Below are 16,483 nucleotides of genomic sequence, written 5' to 3'. Positions count from 1 at the left end.
AATAAGCATTTTATTCGATCTATGGCCACTTTTAGTTCTTTATCATACAGTGTATATATATAGGACCCATATATTAAAATCCTTGGTATAATTCAGTATCGGGAAGGAGCTCTCTGTATTTAGGTATATCATATAAAATAACCAAAATATGTTTGGAGCTAAATATAAAACTACTAGTGAATGTGTTTGAGATTTTGATTTTGCCATTTCATAAAGGATTTTTGAATTTTTCTTACGGATCAGTCTTCTTGGTATCTTTATAGATTATCTTTGATCATCTCAAAGAGATTGATTTTATTGCTTGAGCCGGGACGTGCTATTTTACCCATGATGACGTTGTCAATTTCGTTAGCAAAGCCACGTGCCTGCTTAGTTTCTAGCGATAATTTTCCATCTCAAGCGAGTAGCATGATATGAAAAAATTATCACAAAAAAAGATCAAAGGAAAAATGCACAAATTAGCGATAATTATAGATTATCGTTGATCATCTCAACGAGATTGATTTTCTCGCTTGAGTCGGGACGGCGAAAGCGAGAAAGGCAATCGAGTTGAGATGATCAATGATAATCTGTTTATCGCTATTTTACCTATGACGACGTTTGTCAATTTCATGTCAATTTCGTTAGCAACGTCACGTGCCTGCTTAGTTTCTAGCGATAATTTTCCATCTCAAGCGAGTAGAATGATATGAAAATTATCACAAAAAAAGATCATAGGAAAAATGCACAAAATAGCGATAATACTATTTACAGGTTACTAATTTGACTTTCACCTCATGTTTATGGATTGTACATTTCATGTTTGGTCAAAGTTAATTTTTTTCCGTATTCGGTCTATTTGTCAGATACAATAGCAGTAAGGCTACTCTGTTTTATGAAATGATTGTATGGTGTACATGTCTGTTGTGATATATTCGACTTGACCTTATTATTATGGTACATTGGTCAATTTAAGTTTTCATGGTTTTGTCCATTTATCAGATATTAAAAGCAATAGGTTAAGTACATATGGTGTAATGAATAATCATGAGGTTTTCATGTCTGTCTGAAAAGGTTCATAAGTTGAATGGTTCATTAAATAATATATAGTTTTTATGGTTTGATCTATTTCTCAGATACTATCAGCCATAAGGCCACTAAAATTGGTGTACATAATTATTCTAGTTGTACATGTCTGTCTGTTCATCTGGCCATGACCTCATTTACATAGTTCATTCGGCAATGCTCAGTTTTTGAGGTTATTTTTGTTTGTTTCTAAAATACTTTTGTAAGCAATATGGCAATACTATTTGGTGTATTAAATGTTGGCTAGCAGGGTTCATCTGACCTTCACGTCATTTTTATGGTTCATAGGTTAATGTTCAAATTTTGTAATTAATTATGTTTCTCAGATACTAACTGCAATTGGCTAACTTTATTTGGTTTTTGGTGTGACAGTATGGTGTTCAAGACTCTCTGGCAGGGTTTTAATGACATTAACCTAAATTATATTGATCATTTATAATGTTAAGGGTATGTGGTACTGTTATAAAAATGTTCATGTATACAGACTTTCAACATGAATTCAAACATGAAAAGTGAAGCAGGCAAGACATTTCAGTATATGCACTCTTGTTAACACACAGTCTAATGAAAAGTGTAAAACAAGCATGCAAACCTTTTCTTATGCAGAGTAGCAACATGACAACCTATAGAGTTAGGAATAGATTATTATCTGCCTTTTATGGTAATTTTAAAGGAAAAGAATCTAGTGTATACATTTAGAAACAATACAAAATTAAGATGTAGTCTGATTGTGAATGGGACAACTCTCCACCAATGCACCCCCTTCCACTAACCTGGGACAGTGATGTAAAGGTGCAACACAAGAACAAACTGTAAACATCAGATGAAAAGGACTAAACTCATCAGATTGGTTTTAAACATAAGTTTGGTGATGTATAATATAATTTTTATGTTTTTAAAAATTGAATGATATCAAAGACAGTTTGGCAAAGTATTCAAAATAACTGTCTTGGAGGTCAGATAATAACCCCTATACTACCTAAAATTGCATTACACAAAAAAAAACAACCTTGTAATAAAAATACAACACAACATATGGCAAGATATATTCATTTTTATTGAAAAAAAATGAAAAAGTAACAAATCCACCTGTACAAAACTTTTTGTTTTATATTGCACCAAAAGACCAAAGAAATTTATTTACTGCTCATCTTTTTTTACACTTTAGCGTATCATGTTTAGCTGTATACACCTATTTCTATATTCAAAACGAAAAAAATTTAATACAAACAAACAAACAAAAAACAAAAAAGGAAATTAGTCATGTTAATTGAAGATTATGATTATGTCATAATCTAATGTCCAACAACTATACAAAAAAAATCTATTTTCATGTACAATTCAGTACTATAAGAGTAATATCTATCACAGTTAACTTTGATTTGAAGAAGCGCTCATCTGATCTGTGTTTCTGGTAAAATTTAATACATTTTATTCAAATGAATGTTTATTCAATGACAACATATGTAGCATCAGTGGCCACTCCACAATTATTGTCTTTTTGAGACATAAGTACATATCCATCCATTCCCCAGTATGTTGACCAAGAATTTTTAATTAACCAGTAAGCTTGACCATTCATTGTCCCATATCCCACAGCTAAAACGGCATGATCCAAATCATCTGGTTTATTTCCTAAAAATATAAAAAGTTAAACCTACTGTTACTCTCATTTCTAACAATTATTACTTTTTGATATAGATAATCTTTTTATTTATTTTTATAATTTCTACTCTTTAAAACCAAGTAACCTATGCATTTAAATCTGCATTGATTTAGAGTTCAGCTGTATAAACAAATATTTTTTATCAAATTCTAAAATACCTTATAAACCAAGGATGTTAAATTTTGAAATGCCTTATAAACCATGCCACTTTGCTTCCTGTTTTATTACTTGTATTGATACAATTTGTTATAGCACATACAATAATTTTTAATTGATAATAGATAAAAAAGGCACATCAATAATAGACTTTTTTTTAAGGTAACTTATAATGCACACATTGTATGTGGCAAATACCAGAAATATATTATCTAAATTATCTATAAACAGGACCTTTCAAGTGATATGTGTAGCAAATTTTGGACCATAGTAAATATTTTATTGTGAGTTCCACATAAAATCAAGGAAGTATTAAATAACTTTATATCCTTTTCTAAATAGAATGTTTGCACAGAAATAAAGAGCTTTCTGGTAAATAAAAACCCACAGAAATTAACAGTTAACAAAGGTAGGACAGACAATATATGAATCTAAGAATATTGAATTCAGAACCTAAGTAACATGGCCATTAGACCTATAAACTTTGGTTCATAGTATACACCATTAGCATAGAATGACACTTACCACACTTTGGTTCATAGTATACACCATTAGCATAGAATGACACTTACCACACTTTGGTTCATAGTATACACCATTAGCATAGAATGACACTTACCACACTTTGGTTCATAGTATACACCATTAGCATAGAAGCACACTTACCACACTTTGGTTCATAGTATACACCATTAGCATAGAATGACACTTACCACACTTGGTTCATAGTATACACCATTAGCATAGAATGACACTTACCACACTTTGGTTCATAGTATACACCATTAGCATAGAATGACACTTACCACACTTTGGTTCATAGTATACACCATTAGCATAGAATGACACTTACCACACTTTGGTTCATAGTATACACCATTAGCATAGAAGCACACTTACCACACTTTGGTTCATAGTATACACCATTAGCATAGAAGCACACTTACCACACTTTGGTTCATAGTATACACCATTAGCATAGAATGACACTTACCACACTTTGGTTCATAGTATACACCATTAGCATAGAAGCACACTTACCACACTTTGGTTCATAATATACACCATTAGCATAGAATGACACTTACCACACTTTGGTTCATAGTATACACCATTAGCATAGAATGACACTTACCACACTTTGGTTCATAGTATACACCATTAGCATAGAATGACAGTTACCACACTTTGGTTCATAGTATACACCATTAGCATAGAATGACACTTACCACACTTTGGTTCATAATATACACCATTAGCATAGAATGACACTTACCACACTTTGGTTCATAGTATACACCATTAGCATAGAAGCACACTTACCACACTTTGGTTCATAGTATACACCATTAGCATAGAATGACACTTACCACACTTTGGTTCATAGTATACACCATTAGCATAGAATGACAATTACCACACTTTGGTTCATAGTATACACCATTAGCATAGAATGACACTTACCACACTTTGGTTCATAGTATACACCATTAGCATAGAATGACACTTACCACACTTTGGTTCATAGTATACACCATTAGCATAGAAGCACACTTACCACACTTTGGTTCATAGTATACACCATTAGCATAGAAGCACACTTACCACACTTTGGTTCATAGTATACACCATTAGCATAGAAGCACACTTACCACACTTTGGTTCATAGTATACACCATTAGCATAGAAGCACACTTACCACACTTTGGTTCATAGTATACACCATTAGCATAGAAGCACACTTACCACACTTTGGTTCATAGTATACACCATTAGCATAGAATGACACTTACCACACTTTGGTTCATAGTATACACCATTAGCATAGAAGCACACTTACCACACTTTGGTTCATAGTATACACCATTAGCATAGAATGACACTTACCACACTTTGGTTCATAGTATACACCATTAGCATAGAAGCACACTTACCACACTTTGGTTCATAATATACACCATTAGCATAGAATGACAGTGACAAATATGATGCATCAATACCCACAGAAACTGGTCCCATATGGGCAATAGCAAATGTCAATGCTTGTTGGTCATACTGTGTTATGTTCACATAGTTCTTCAGTTTAGCAATTGGTGTCACTTTGTCTTTTCTACATTGACCATCCTGAAAGATTTAATATTATAGTTATTAGTATGTTTCATAAAAGTATGTTACAATAGATAAATACAGCATATAAAGGACATTTGCAAAAACAACATTAGAAACAGACATAAAAGTGAAGATTGCCAACATTTTTGCTGATATCCATGCTCTTATATAAAAACAAGATGTCAGGTACTATGAGATATAGCCAAATAGTGTATAGTGTAACTCCATCTGCAAATTAAAGCTTGTTTTGTCTCAAAAACCCATTTATGATGGCATGGCAAAGAGTGATCCTGATATTACTAAAAATAATAGAAATAAGTACCAATACTTACTAATTAGTAAAATTTCTCTTATTTGGATAAAATTCAAGAAGCAATATAAATGCTCTTAACAAATCTGAATTCCCATAGCTATTCTTTATAGATTGATGCTATTTTTAGAATATGCCTGCTAGCTGACCTCTCTTCCTCATCGGGTTAATTTTAAAGTACATAATAAATAAAGCATTTTTTAAGAAAATAGTTTTAAAAGCAGATTATCAAAGCACCATCCATACTGTGCACCAGGCAATATGTATTGATCACCAATAGCAGCATATCTATATACATGTAAGTTATAACATTTAAGTAAAATGTTTCTTTACACATATTTTATTCCAAGCACTTTCTAATAGCTCTCTTTTCAAGTCTTATTTGTCCAATACATTAATGTGTCAAAAAAATTCTGTGTGCTTTCTTATATATACATTATGTGTATATGAAATTTTTTATTGTCTACTTGCTGTGCTTTATGTCATACCTGGCCTAAATATCCACCATATTGTTCCTCTGTTGTGAGACCCCCATTTTTCATGATATACTGGTATGCTCTGAAATCTTCTCCTCCATCACAGGCATTGTTACCTTCTCCCCAGGAACAATCCATCAATTCTTGCTGGGATAACCTTACCAAATTTCCTGTCTGTAAAATGAAAAAAATATACAAAAAACTTCACCATGTTCACTTGACATAACATTTTGTAAATTTATCCTTTTTTGTGATGTTTTATTGTTGTAAAAATTGCAGTTTTGGCAAAAAAATAAAATATAATAATTTTGATAACATTCTACATATGTAAATAATGCAACATTTCTTAAAAATCACAACAATCAATCTTAACTTTTGGCCCATTGGTCAACAAATGGCAATTATAAATTTCTGAATTTACAGTCAACAACTCACTATAATTTATATCATGAATAGTGCACCCAAATCAAAGACAAAGTCATTTTCTTTCTCCACAGATTCAAAATCAAAAACAATTACGACAAAAAACAAAATTAAGATAGGAACACTTTTAAAAAGACTATCATTCTTGTATTTAAAAGGTTTGCAACTTTCAATTTGATAGTTACAAGATTATACTGTATGTGTCACCGGTAAAGCTCTTATCTTAAACACTCTATTTATATGATTCAGTTATGATCTTATCACAAACAGTCAGAGATACTTTATTTATGAACTACACTAAGCTTATAAAGTTATATATACTACTAGTGAATCATGATGACAAATCAAACTTTATAAGAGGTACTTTGTCAAATCAAACTTTATAAGAGCCTTAGAGGTACTTTGTAAAATCAAATTTTATAAGAGGTTCTTTGTAAAATTAAACTTTATAAGAGTTACTTTGTCAAGTACAAATGTACCTAGAAATAAACTTTTTACACCATCAACTTTGCAAGTGATTGAATATATACCATTATATAGCTCATACATTGAGAGGCAACTAAAAGTACTAGTTTACACTTTTCAGGATCAATTTGACCAATTTGAATGTACCGAAAAAAGTAAAATAACAAAAACACCAAGGAAAATTCAAATCGGAAATTCTCTTATCTAAGGAAATAAGCTCCCTTTATTGTCCCTTACCTTAAGGAAATAAGCTCCTTCTATTGTTCCTGTGGTTCCAAAACTCCAACATGATCCACACACTGCCTGGTCTTTGACAGGATTTACAGCACCTAAAATATTATTTTCATAAGTTCAAAATCTAATATATTTCTTTTATTTAAAAAATTCAACTTTAATCAGAAGTATGAAACTATAAAATATCTTACCATATAATCTCCAATCCAGATTAGCTGGAACATCTTTTAAGTTATATTTGGATCTTTCAAATGGCAGACCACCATGGTTACCAGGTGTATATCTAAATCCTCTCATTAGTTTTAGTTCTTCTGATGATTTATCTGCCAGGTGATTGACAGCCAGTCTGTATGTTAAACCAGCTCTGTTCTTCGAGTGGATATATCTACAATCAAAAAGTAATAATCAATGCGTATTCTAGGCATTTGTACCACAATGAAAAGTTGTCAAAGTTTTATGTTTGACTTAACAATATAACAATTTAGTAGAATTTTGCGAATCCTGCATTTTAACAGTTTATAAACTGTCTAAACTGAATTATATGCATTTAAATGTATTCTGTCTAATTTTTCCTCCACACACAGGTAACCTGTCTTATCTATCCTGTATTAACAAGAAAGCTGTCTGATTTGATCTTGCGTTGACAGGTTTCATCATAAGCTCAATACAAGTGAAATATCAAACTTTTAAGCATGTTAACCATTTGTTTATGCCCTAAGAATAATAATCACATGCCTTATCTATTTGTGGCATTTGCTGCAAATGAGACAATAATAATCAGTGGAATATCCAATAAAATCTGTTTCATTGTTACAAAGACAGACGGAAAGTGTGTACCATGCTTTAATTTCTACCACCATGCTTAATTCCGTGCCACGCTTATTTTATTGTTTTATACCATAAAAGAATAAAACTAAGTAAAATTCAATACTGACCTAACATTATGTCTAAATATATGTTTTCTTTGCTCATGCTCTTCTACTGAGGGGTATTGTTTACTGTGCTGGTTTTTATAGAAGCCAAACATTTGGTCAATATGTGTTTGGTCATTGTTTATATATTCTCTCATTGGGTTCATCATGATTCTATGTTCTTTTATTCCTGGACCAGGGAATCCTCCACATGTCATGTCTATCAGAAAAAATACATCTAAATGTTGCATGATGCTATATAAATATATCCACTTAAAAAAATAATAAATGTGAGAAACGGGTAAACTCAATGAGATAGCACCCCAATATCAGTTGAATATCACAAAAAACAACAACCAATAAACTAGTGTCTCTACAATATAAATAAATTAATTATCTATGTTTATATATGTGTCAAGCTTTGAATATTCTGGGGTGTAAAATAAGACTTTGAAGTTGTCAATATATTTAACAGTCTATCAAATACTAAATTCTTAAATTGAAAAAAACAAAACTAAGAAGTTTGCTTTTCATATATACATTGTATCAATAAAAAGTACTGAAAATTTGCTTGCCTCAGTTAAACTGTTAGCTGCAATTTGGTGTATTTATCCATACAAAAGGTAAGCTTATTGTACTTTTATATATAGAACTAGTACTCTTAAAACTTGCTTGCTTAATTTTCTGCCATAATCATGATTATTATTTCATCTTAAATTAGAACTTACTAGTTGGTGGATCAAATTTCTTTGAGTCTATATTATTTGTACCAAAATTGATATAATCCAAATAATATTTGTCATAATGTGATCCAAGAAGTGAATCGTATCCATGCATCTCATAACGGACTGGCATTTTACCATCTGGTCCTACCCACATTGTGTAAACATTCTTCTTTTTTCCCTGGAAATCAACTTTCTGCCATTTTGTACAATTATTACCACTCTTCATCTCCACACCAATCATCTTTAATCATAAAAAAAACATTTAATAAAAAATAAGAAAACATAAATTCTTAATGCCATATGAACTGAGTTGTTAGCCAATATAATAAAGTCCTATGTTCACTTTTTTTTTTAACATTTATTACAAAATTGTTTGTACCTGTCAAGTTGGTAGAATACTTGTCGAGACTTATAATCTAGCATTTAACAAGGTCCTGTTTTCCTAGACTGTTTATGACGTCTTTACACTAAATCTCTAGTTGTGCACTGATTGATATTTTGTCTCAGCAACATGATTTTTGTGCAGTTGTTATTGTTGGAAACTAGAGTACTCTCAGATCAGTTCTTCTTGTTTCTAGCATTTCTGTTAAAAGTATTTTTTTGCTTTGTATTGATAAGTCAAGCTAATATAATCTTAAAATTAGTAAACTATATCACATCTATCAAAGATTAGTAAACTATATCACATCTGTCAAAGATAAGTATAAAAGTAAAGTATGATTTACCTCAAATCCTGTGAGATCTGGTAGAATGGACTGGATTGTAACAGCATCATCATTGTTTGTACCATTGACTTGGAAACACATATCCATATTCAATTGTTTCTCTGTTGACATGGGAGCAAGTTTGTAACTTACACCAAATTTCGTCATATCTGATCTCTGGATAGTGATAACCATACCTTAAAGTTTAAAGTTTCTATTATAATCAAGGACATGATTTAATTTGATAATCAAAACTACTCCCTGTCAGGCAGCTATTGACATTATAAGCAGCTATTGACATTACAAGCAGCTATTGACATTACCAGCTATTGACATTACCAGCAGCTATTGACATTAACAGCAGCTATTGACATTACCAGCAGCTATTGACATTACCAGCAGCTTTTGACATTACCAGTAGCTATTGACATTACCAGCAGTTATTGACATTAACAGCAGCTATTGACATGAACAGCAGTTACTGACATTACCAGCAGCTATTGACATTAACAGCAGCTATTGATATTACCAGCAGCTATTGACATTAACAGCAGCTATTGACATTACCAGCAGCTATTGACATTAACAGCAGTTATTGACATTACCAGCAGCTATTGACATTACCAGCAGCTATTGACATTAACAGCTATTGACATTACCAGCAGCTATTGCCATTAACAGGAACTATTGCCATTAACAGGAACTATTGACATTAACAGCTGCTATTGACATTAACAGCTATTGACATTACCAGCAGCTATTGCCATTAACAGCAACTATTGACATTAACAGCTGCTATTGACATTAACAGCAGCTATTGACATTAACAGCAGTATGTGTTTATCAGGTTTGTGTTTATTTTTAGTTATTTTAAAAAATACTTCAACAAGTCAAAAGTAAAATCACAAAAATACTGAATTCAGAGGAAATCAAATCGGAAAGTCCATAATCACATGGCAAAATCAAATGAGAAAACACATCAAACGAATAGACAAGAACTGTCATATTCCTGACTTGGTACAGGCATTTTCAAATTTAGAAAATGGTGGATTAAACCTGGTTTTATAGCGCTAAACCTCTCAAATGTACATAGCTGGTATTGCTGCATATCAAAGAATACTTTGAACTTTTCTCAAAATAACAGAAGTTAACTCATTCAAAGATCAGGAAAAAATACCAATCATGTTACAAATGTTAAAAATGTTTTGAAATAATAATTCTAATATGACGTGCTTCTTTCGCTTTGTAAACAACACCGTGATAAAATTCTCGATATATCTATACTTAGCGCAGACTCCAAGATGTACACAAATGGCTGTTTAAATATGCCTCCCACGTAAATCCACGTGTATCGTAACCTATGTGTAAACGGTTGTGGATTTCGCTGTGTCAACAATTACAATTGAATAAAACCCTACAGAACATTTATACTGATTCTGACGCATAACAAAAAGAATTTACACATTAGAGAACGGAAAAATGGATAAAAACAAAATAAATTAAAATTCCGCGAAATTCCAGTAATGATTTTGGCGCATTAACGTCATTTCAAAACATGACGTCATACGAATGAAAACGTCAAAGCTGAAGGTTTTTCTATTGCGTTTACCTTCTAAACTCGGATACAATTGCATTAAAATAAAGTATTGAGGTAGGTGTTGCTTGTTTTCTGTTCTATTGCATTATTCGCACATTTACTAATTTCAGCAAGTCAACATGGCGGCTCCTTGGTTACAACATGTCAACAGTGAATTTAACGGCAGCTTACGATAAACAAGAATGTGTCCTCAGTACACGAATGCCCCACTAGCACTATCATTTTCTATGTTCAGTGGACCGTGAAATTCGGGTAAAATCTCTAATTTGGCATTAAAATTAAAAAGATCATATCATAGGGAACATGTGTACCAAGTTTGAAGTCAATTGGACTTCAACTTCATCAAAAACTACCTTGACCAAAAACTTTAACCTGAAGCGGGACAGACGGACGAACAGACAGACAGACGGACGAACAGACGCACAGACCAGAAAACATAATGCCCCTCTACTATCGTAGGTGGGGCATAAAAATGTAAATTTAAAATTGCAAATGTTGGGTTTACTGAGAAGTAAAAAAAGTAATCACATTTTTTTTCTAGTGGTTAGTTAAGAAATCATTCATGCAGGTTTATTAGATTTGTTTTACATTTATCGAACAGTGGGTAAAACAGAACAGCCACACACACGGTATACCCATCATCGCTTCAGTTTTTTAATGATCGTATTTGTCCTATTAGAATCGAAATAATTCATGGAAGCCATAGATTTGTTGTAAATTTACACATGGCCTGGGCCGTGATATTCGTTAATTTTATCCCTCGCTAACGCTCAGGATAAAATTCGAATATCACGGCCCAGGCCATGTGTAAATTTCCAACAAATCTATGGCTTCCATGAATTATTTCTTAAATAACAAACTGGTACCAACAAAGTTGAGCCTATTTCGAAATGGCAGTTTCTTCTACAAATACATTGAAATATATATTAACTAAATATTTACAATATATATAAAACTTTCTTTTTCCATACCTCCATAATAATCTATTCTGCTCTTGTTATTTTTGGCATCATAATAAGCTGAGAATGGTTCTGTGATCTCAGCATATGGCAGTTGTAGTGTTCCTTCTACAGTGTAAGTTAATGCATTCCAATTGGGTGCTGTAGCTTTGGTGCTGAAGGATACACCTGAAATCAATATCAAGTCGTGTAAGGAGAAATAATTATATACATGTTCAAAAAATGTATTTATAACAGTCATTGACAGTTAAATATTTTATTGATCAATGTCATGAAGGTCCAGTCAACATGCTTCTGACTTTAAGATGATCATGGAAAAAAGAAATCCACAAAACATTATAGGAAGAAGTACTGCAGTTCTTATAAAATTCATTTATTTTGAAATTGCTCTGGTAACTAAAATTTAAAATCATTAAAAGCATTTCTTTACACATGTTTCACTTTTAATGTTAACTCATACATACATTTTTTATACATGGTATATGAACAGCAAATGGTAATAAATTTCACTCATAAATCTGAGCAAGTTTGAATATTTTTTATTGACCCAAAGTAAATAATTTGATGGTGACTATGTTATAACTGTCAAACAGTAAATTTCAATGCTTCATTGACAATTATTGATAATATAAAGACAGTTCACAAAATGGTAATTACAGTATGTACATGTTATCATATACACTTTGAAAAGGTTTAGAACTTGATCATGTTTATAAAGAAGAATATATGTTCACAGGAGACCATATATATCCAGCTTTAACTATTACAATTACATGTACATGTATTACATTTTGAGGATCACTACCTGATATCTTATTATTATGGTCAAACTCTTATTTCCAGGACCACTCTTGATTTTCTCAGAATAAACATTACATTTTAAAACATAATATATATACATGTATGAGGTATATAATAAAATTTAGAATGGAAATGAGGAATATATCAAAGAGACAACAACCTGACCATAGAGCAGACAACAGCTGAAGCCCACCAATGGGTCTTCAACGCATTGAGAAAATACTGCATCCAGAGGTGGTCCCGATCAAGCCCCCAAACAAAACTGTGCACCAGTTCAGTGAAAATACATTTAGATGTCAGTGGCATCATGTCACACTAAACTCCAAAATCTATATTTATACATGTATATGTATGGGAAATGATTCTCGATCATTATCAGTATAATTTTGAAAGAATATTGATTCAGGGGCATTAGCTGTGAGATGTGAAAAAAATAGAATGATTAAGTTTGATTCAATCCTTAATAAATGAGAAAAAATGAAAAACATAATTGCTTTTTAGCATCCTAACCCTCCTCCTAACCAGGGACAGTGGTGTAACAATACAACATAAGAAATAACTATAAACATCAGTTGAAAAAGGCTTTTAAATCTCATCAGATGGATACCCATGTATTACATGTATTAGTTTAGTTCCACCCTTTAAAGGAAGAGAATGAGAACATTGAATGTGAAAGAGGTCATTTCATTGATAAAAAAAAACAACATTCTTTTACAGGTAAAAATGATAATTAATCTTATTTTTTTAACCTATAACATGAAATCAAACAAACTTAAAAATATCCAATTGCACTAGGTCTCATTCTAGCTATATTTATGTGTTGATCAGGTATTGTGACTGTTTGCATTCTTTAGAGGTCATCTAACATTTGTCTAAAGAGTTAATTATATATACACACAAGATTCTGATAAATATTATTGAGTACATGCTTGCTTACTGCTTATTTCAGACTTATTGTAATATATACATGTACATTTTAGTACATGTGTAAAACTGAATGTTATATGAAAATGTATGAGGGTTGTAATGGGGTATACCTTCATGACAAATAACGGTAAAAATTCTGGCCAAATGAGGTTTAACATGTTTAACAATAATTTTGTACATTTTCTTTTAGAGGATAAACATCAACTGATTTGGATTTGAGAATTTTGGGCCTGACCAGAAAGCACTTACATACCAGAAAGTAGTACATATTTAACACAAATAAGTTCCTACGCATGTGTGTAACTTTCCATATGCAACTATTCCAGTCATAATTACGTTCGATAACTCTGCATGTGACTGGTTTAATTAGGATTATGTAAAATGTCCTGGTTACCCATGTGATGATTTGAAAAAATATATATATATAGATATTTCATCTTTGTTACCATCCATTCAAGGTTTTCTTTTGTTAATATAAAATGTTATCATAAAATGATTTCATAAACAATTGTACAAATAATACTAATATATATATTTGCACCTGTCCTAAGTCAGGAATCTGATGTACAGTAGTTGTCATTTGTTTAAGTAATATATACGTGTTTCTCGTTTCTCGTTTTGTTTATATAGATTAGACCGTTGGTTTTCCCGTTTGAATGGTTTTATACTAGTAATTTTGGGGCCCTTTATAGCTTGTTGTTCGGTGTGAGCCAAGGCTCCGTGTTGAAGGCCGTACTTTAACCTATAATGGTTTACTTTTTTAAATTGTTATTTGGATGGAGAGTTGTCTCATTGGCACTCACACCACATCTGCCTTTATCTATATATAGGTCTTGTCAAAACATTGTGATTAGGCCAATTTCGCGCAGACACAGTTCTTTCATTTTAAATTCAAATAAAGTGACATTCATTGCATGTCAAAGCTAAACTTAATGGTGTCTTGTATTGAAAAAATCAACATACCTTTAATGGCATATAAGAAAGAACTGGTTCCCAGAACTATGGATATACCGAAACAGGTACTTCAGATCTGACAAACAGGCAAAATGTACCCTCTTTTTAAAATTTGGTGCAATTTTTTTAAATAACCAAATTAAAGTCAAAAAGTGTTTTACAATGATCACCAGTCATTCTGCTTTCATTTGATACCAAAAATACATGAATATTCTACATACATTTTGTACAATATATTTACATATCCAACTATATCGGTCATCACATGACTTTTACTCTTAAGTTGTATATCATTAATTGCCGATTGGTTATCAATGAAAGTGAACAGGGTATTATTTTAAACGGTCATAACTTTTTTGTTATATCGTGTATTTTACCTCCCAACCCTGCGTTTTACGGTATACAAATTTTTACAATTAAAAAATTGAAAATTGAGGTGTCATAACCACACAGCCTCCATTGACTTCTTCGTTAAAACTCGATAAAATTGCAATGGAACCTTTTTTGTTTAATCAATTTTCTAAACTTTTTTATTGTTACTTACATTTATATCCTCCCAACCTCTAAAAAAATCGACAACATATTCATATAAATGAAATCGAAAACCATATCAGTTCAGGTATCAAACTTTTTGCTTCAAAATTTGATTGAAAAGTTCATATTTTGGCATTCGTTAGCAATATTTTCCAAATGGTGGCCACTGTTGGAAGGTTACAAACGACACGACATGCCAGTATTCATGTAGTTATAAATCAAAAAGTATTATTTCAAATATTTATTGGAATGTGTCTTTTTGTATTTTAGAAATTTCTTTTTTCAAATGTTCTTTAATATATTTATTAGAAACAGTCTTTCCCACTAAAAAAAATGTATATGCATGAACCATGCAGTTTACATTGATAGCTTGGGCCGACATTTGAATATATATTTTTTTAAGATTTGTACGATGAAAATTAAAAAAAAATGTTAGATGCATGTCTTTTCAATAATTGTCTTACCTCAAAGCAGCACAGAATCAAACATTGTTTCTCTCTGTTAAAGAGGATACATGTATGCTATTTGTTTTGATAAAATTTTGAAGTTACATAAAACAAAATGGCGACCAAATAATTTTCAAACGTAGACGATGTTCAACACTTATTTTTCCCATGCAAATAATTCAAAATGATTTAACTGTTTTTATTGCAATTAAATATGACACGTTATTGTAACTTGTATGATAATCAAGGATATAGCTAGATTGTGGAGATACTAAGTAAGTCATCAACGCGATCAAAGAAAACAAACATGGCAACGTGAGGAATTTAACATAGAAAGCAATGGGGCCATAAATTAGTGGTGTACTTCCTCTATATTTATGTATATTGTAAAATGTATATAAATATTTTTACATAATTTGCTAGCAATATTTTTTTTTAAATTGGCTGGGGGATAAATCTTCATTGAAAAAATTTAATTCGAACATCAACAAATTATTCATTATACATGTTATAAGTTGAGTCTGAAACATATTTTTTTTCCTTTTTGGCTAAAGTTTTATAGCATCGTAACGCAACAACTTTTTAATGTAAATTAATTGAAAATTTTGAAAGATTTCAAAAAAGGCAAAAACCCATAATTATCTTACCAAAGCATAAAACTATGCAGACTGCAAATTGTACTTCTTTCAGCATTTCTACCATTTTGAAGTGTGACAAAGATGGTCACATGCGAGATCACATGATCGAAAAGTGTTCACGTGATTAACAGCCAAGTGAATATAGGTCTATACAGAAAGTTCCATACAGGAATCTTTAAACATACAACTAAATTAGAGCAAATAATTTTTATGAACAACGCACCAGAACTTCCAAATCTTGCAAGTCAAACGTCCAAGAATATTGAAAATATACTTAAGAATTGAATGCTTCATTTGTAAATTCATTGGGGTGTAAAAGCGTTGACCGAAGTACATTTCGTATGAAGCGCAGAAGTGGTTCATTCTAAAAATGTGCGCATGGT

General features: G+C 31.5%; 1 protein-coding gene across 1 annotated transcript; it reads right to left on the bottom strand.

Moving 5' to 3' along the window:
• Window positions 1-2,101: 2,101 nt before the first annotated feature.
• On the bottom strand, window positions 2,102-16,241 carry LOC139522873 (digestive cysteine proteinase 1-like). The gene is made up of 10 exons (XM_071316493.1): window positions 16,110-16,241; window positions 11,813-11,968; window positions 9,266-9,441; window positions 8,544-8,781; window positions 7,840-8,035; window positions 7,096-7,289; window positions 6,908-6,999; window positions 5,795-5,956; window positions 4,822-5,011; window positions 2,102-2,700 (listed from the first exon to the last, which is right to left on the bottom strand). Exons 1-10 carry the CDS (start codon window positions 16,162-16,164, stop codon window positions 2,513-2,515), a joined length of 1,647 nt encoding a protein of 548 aa, XP_071172594.1. The 5' UTR covers window positions 16,165-16,241; the 3' UTR covers window positions 2,102-2,512.
• Between the last annotated feature and the right edge of the window lie 242 nt (window positions 16,242-16,483).

Source organism: Mytilus edulis, chromosome 1 (assembly GCF_963676685.1).
Source record: "Mytilus edulis chromosome 1, xbMytEdul2.2, whole genome shotgun sequence".
Taxonomy (NCBI): Eukaryota; Metazoa; Mollusca; class Bivalvia; order Mytilida; family Mytilidae; genus Mytilus; species Mytilus edulis.
The sequence above is the reverse complement of the archived record's forward strand: the minus strand, read 5'-3'. Positions and strand labels throughout refer to the sequence as shown.

Coding starts and splice junctions, on each gene's coding strand:
- LOC139522873 (XM_071316493.1), bottom strand. CDS start 16,164: ATGGTAGAAATGCTGAAAGAAGTACAATTTGCAGTCTGCATAGTTTTA. Junction 7,290..7,839: donor ATATTTAGACATAATGTTAG/GTCAGTATTGAA, acceptor TTTTGATTGTAG/ATATATCCACTCGAAGAACA. Junction 7,000..7,095: donor TCTGGATTGGAGATTATATG/GTAAGATATTTT, acceptor ATAATATTTTAG/GTGCTGTAAATCCTGTCAAA.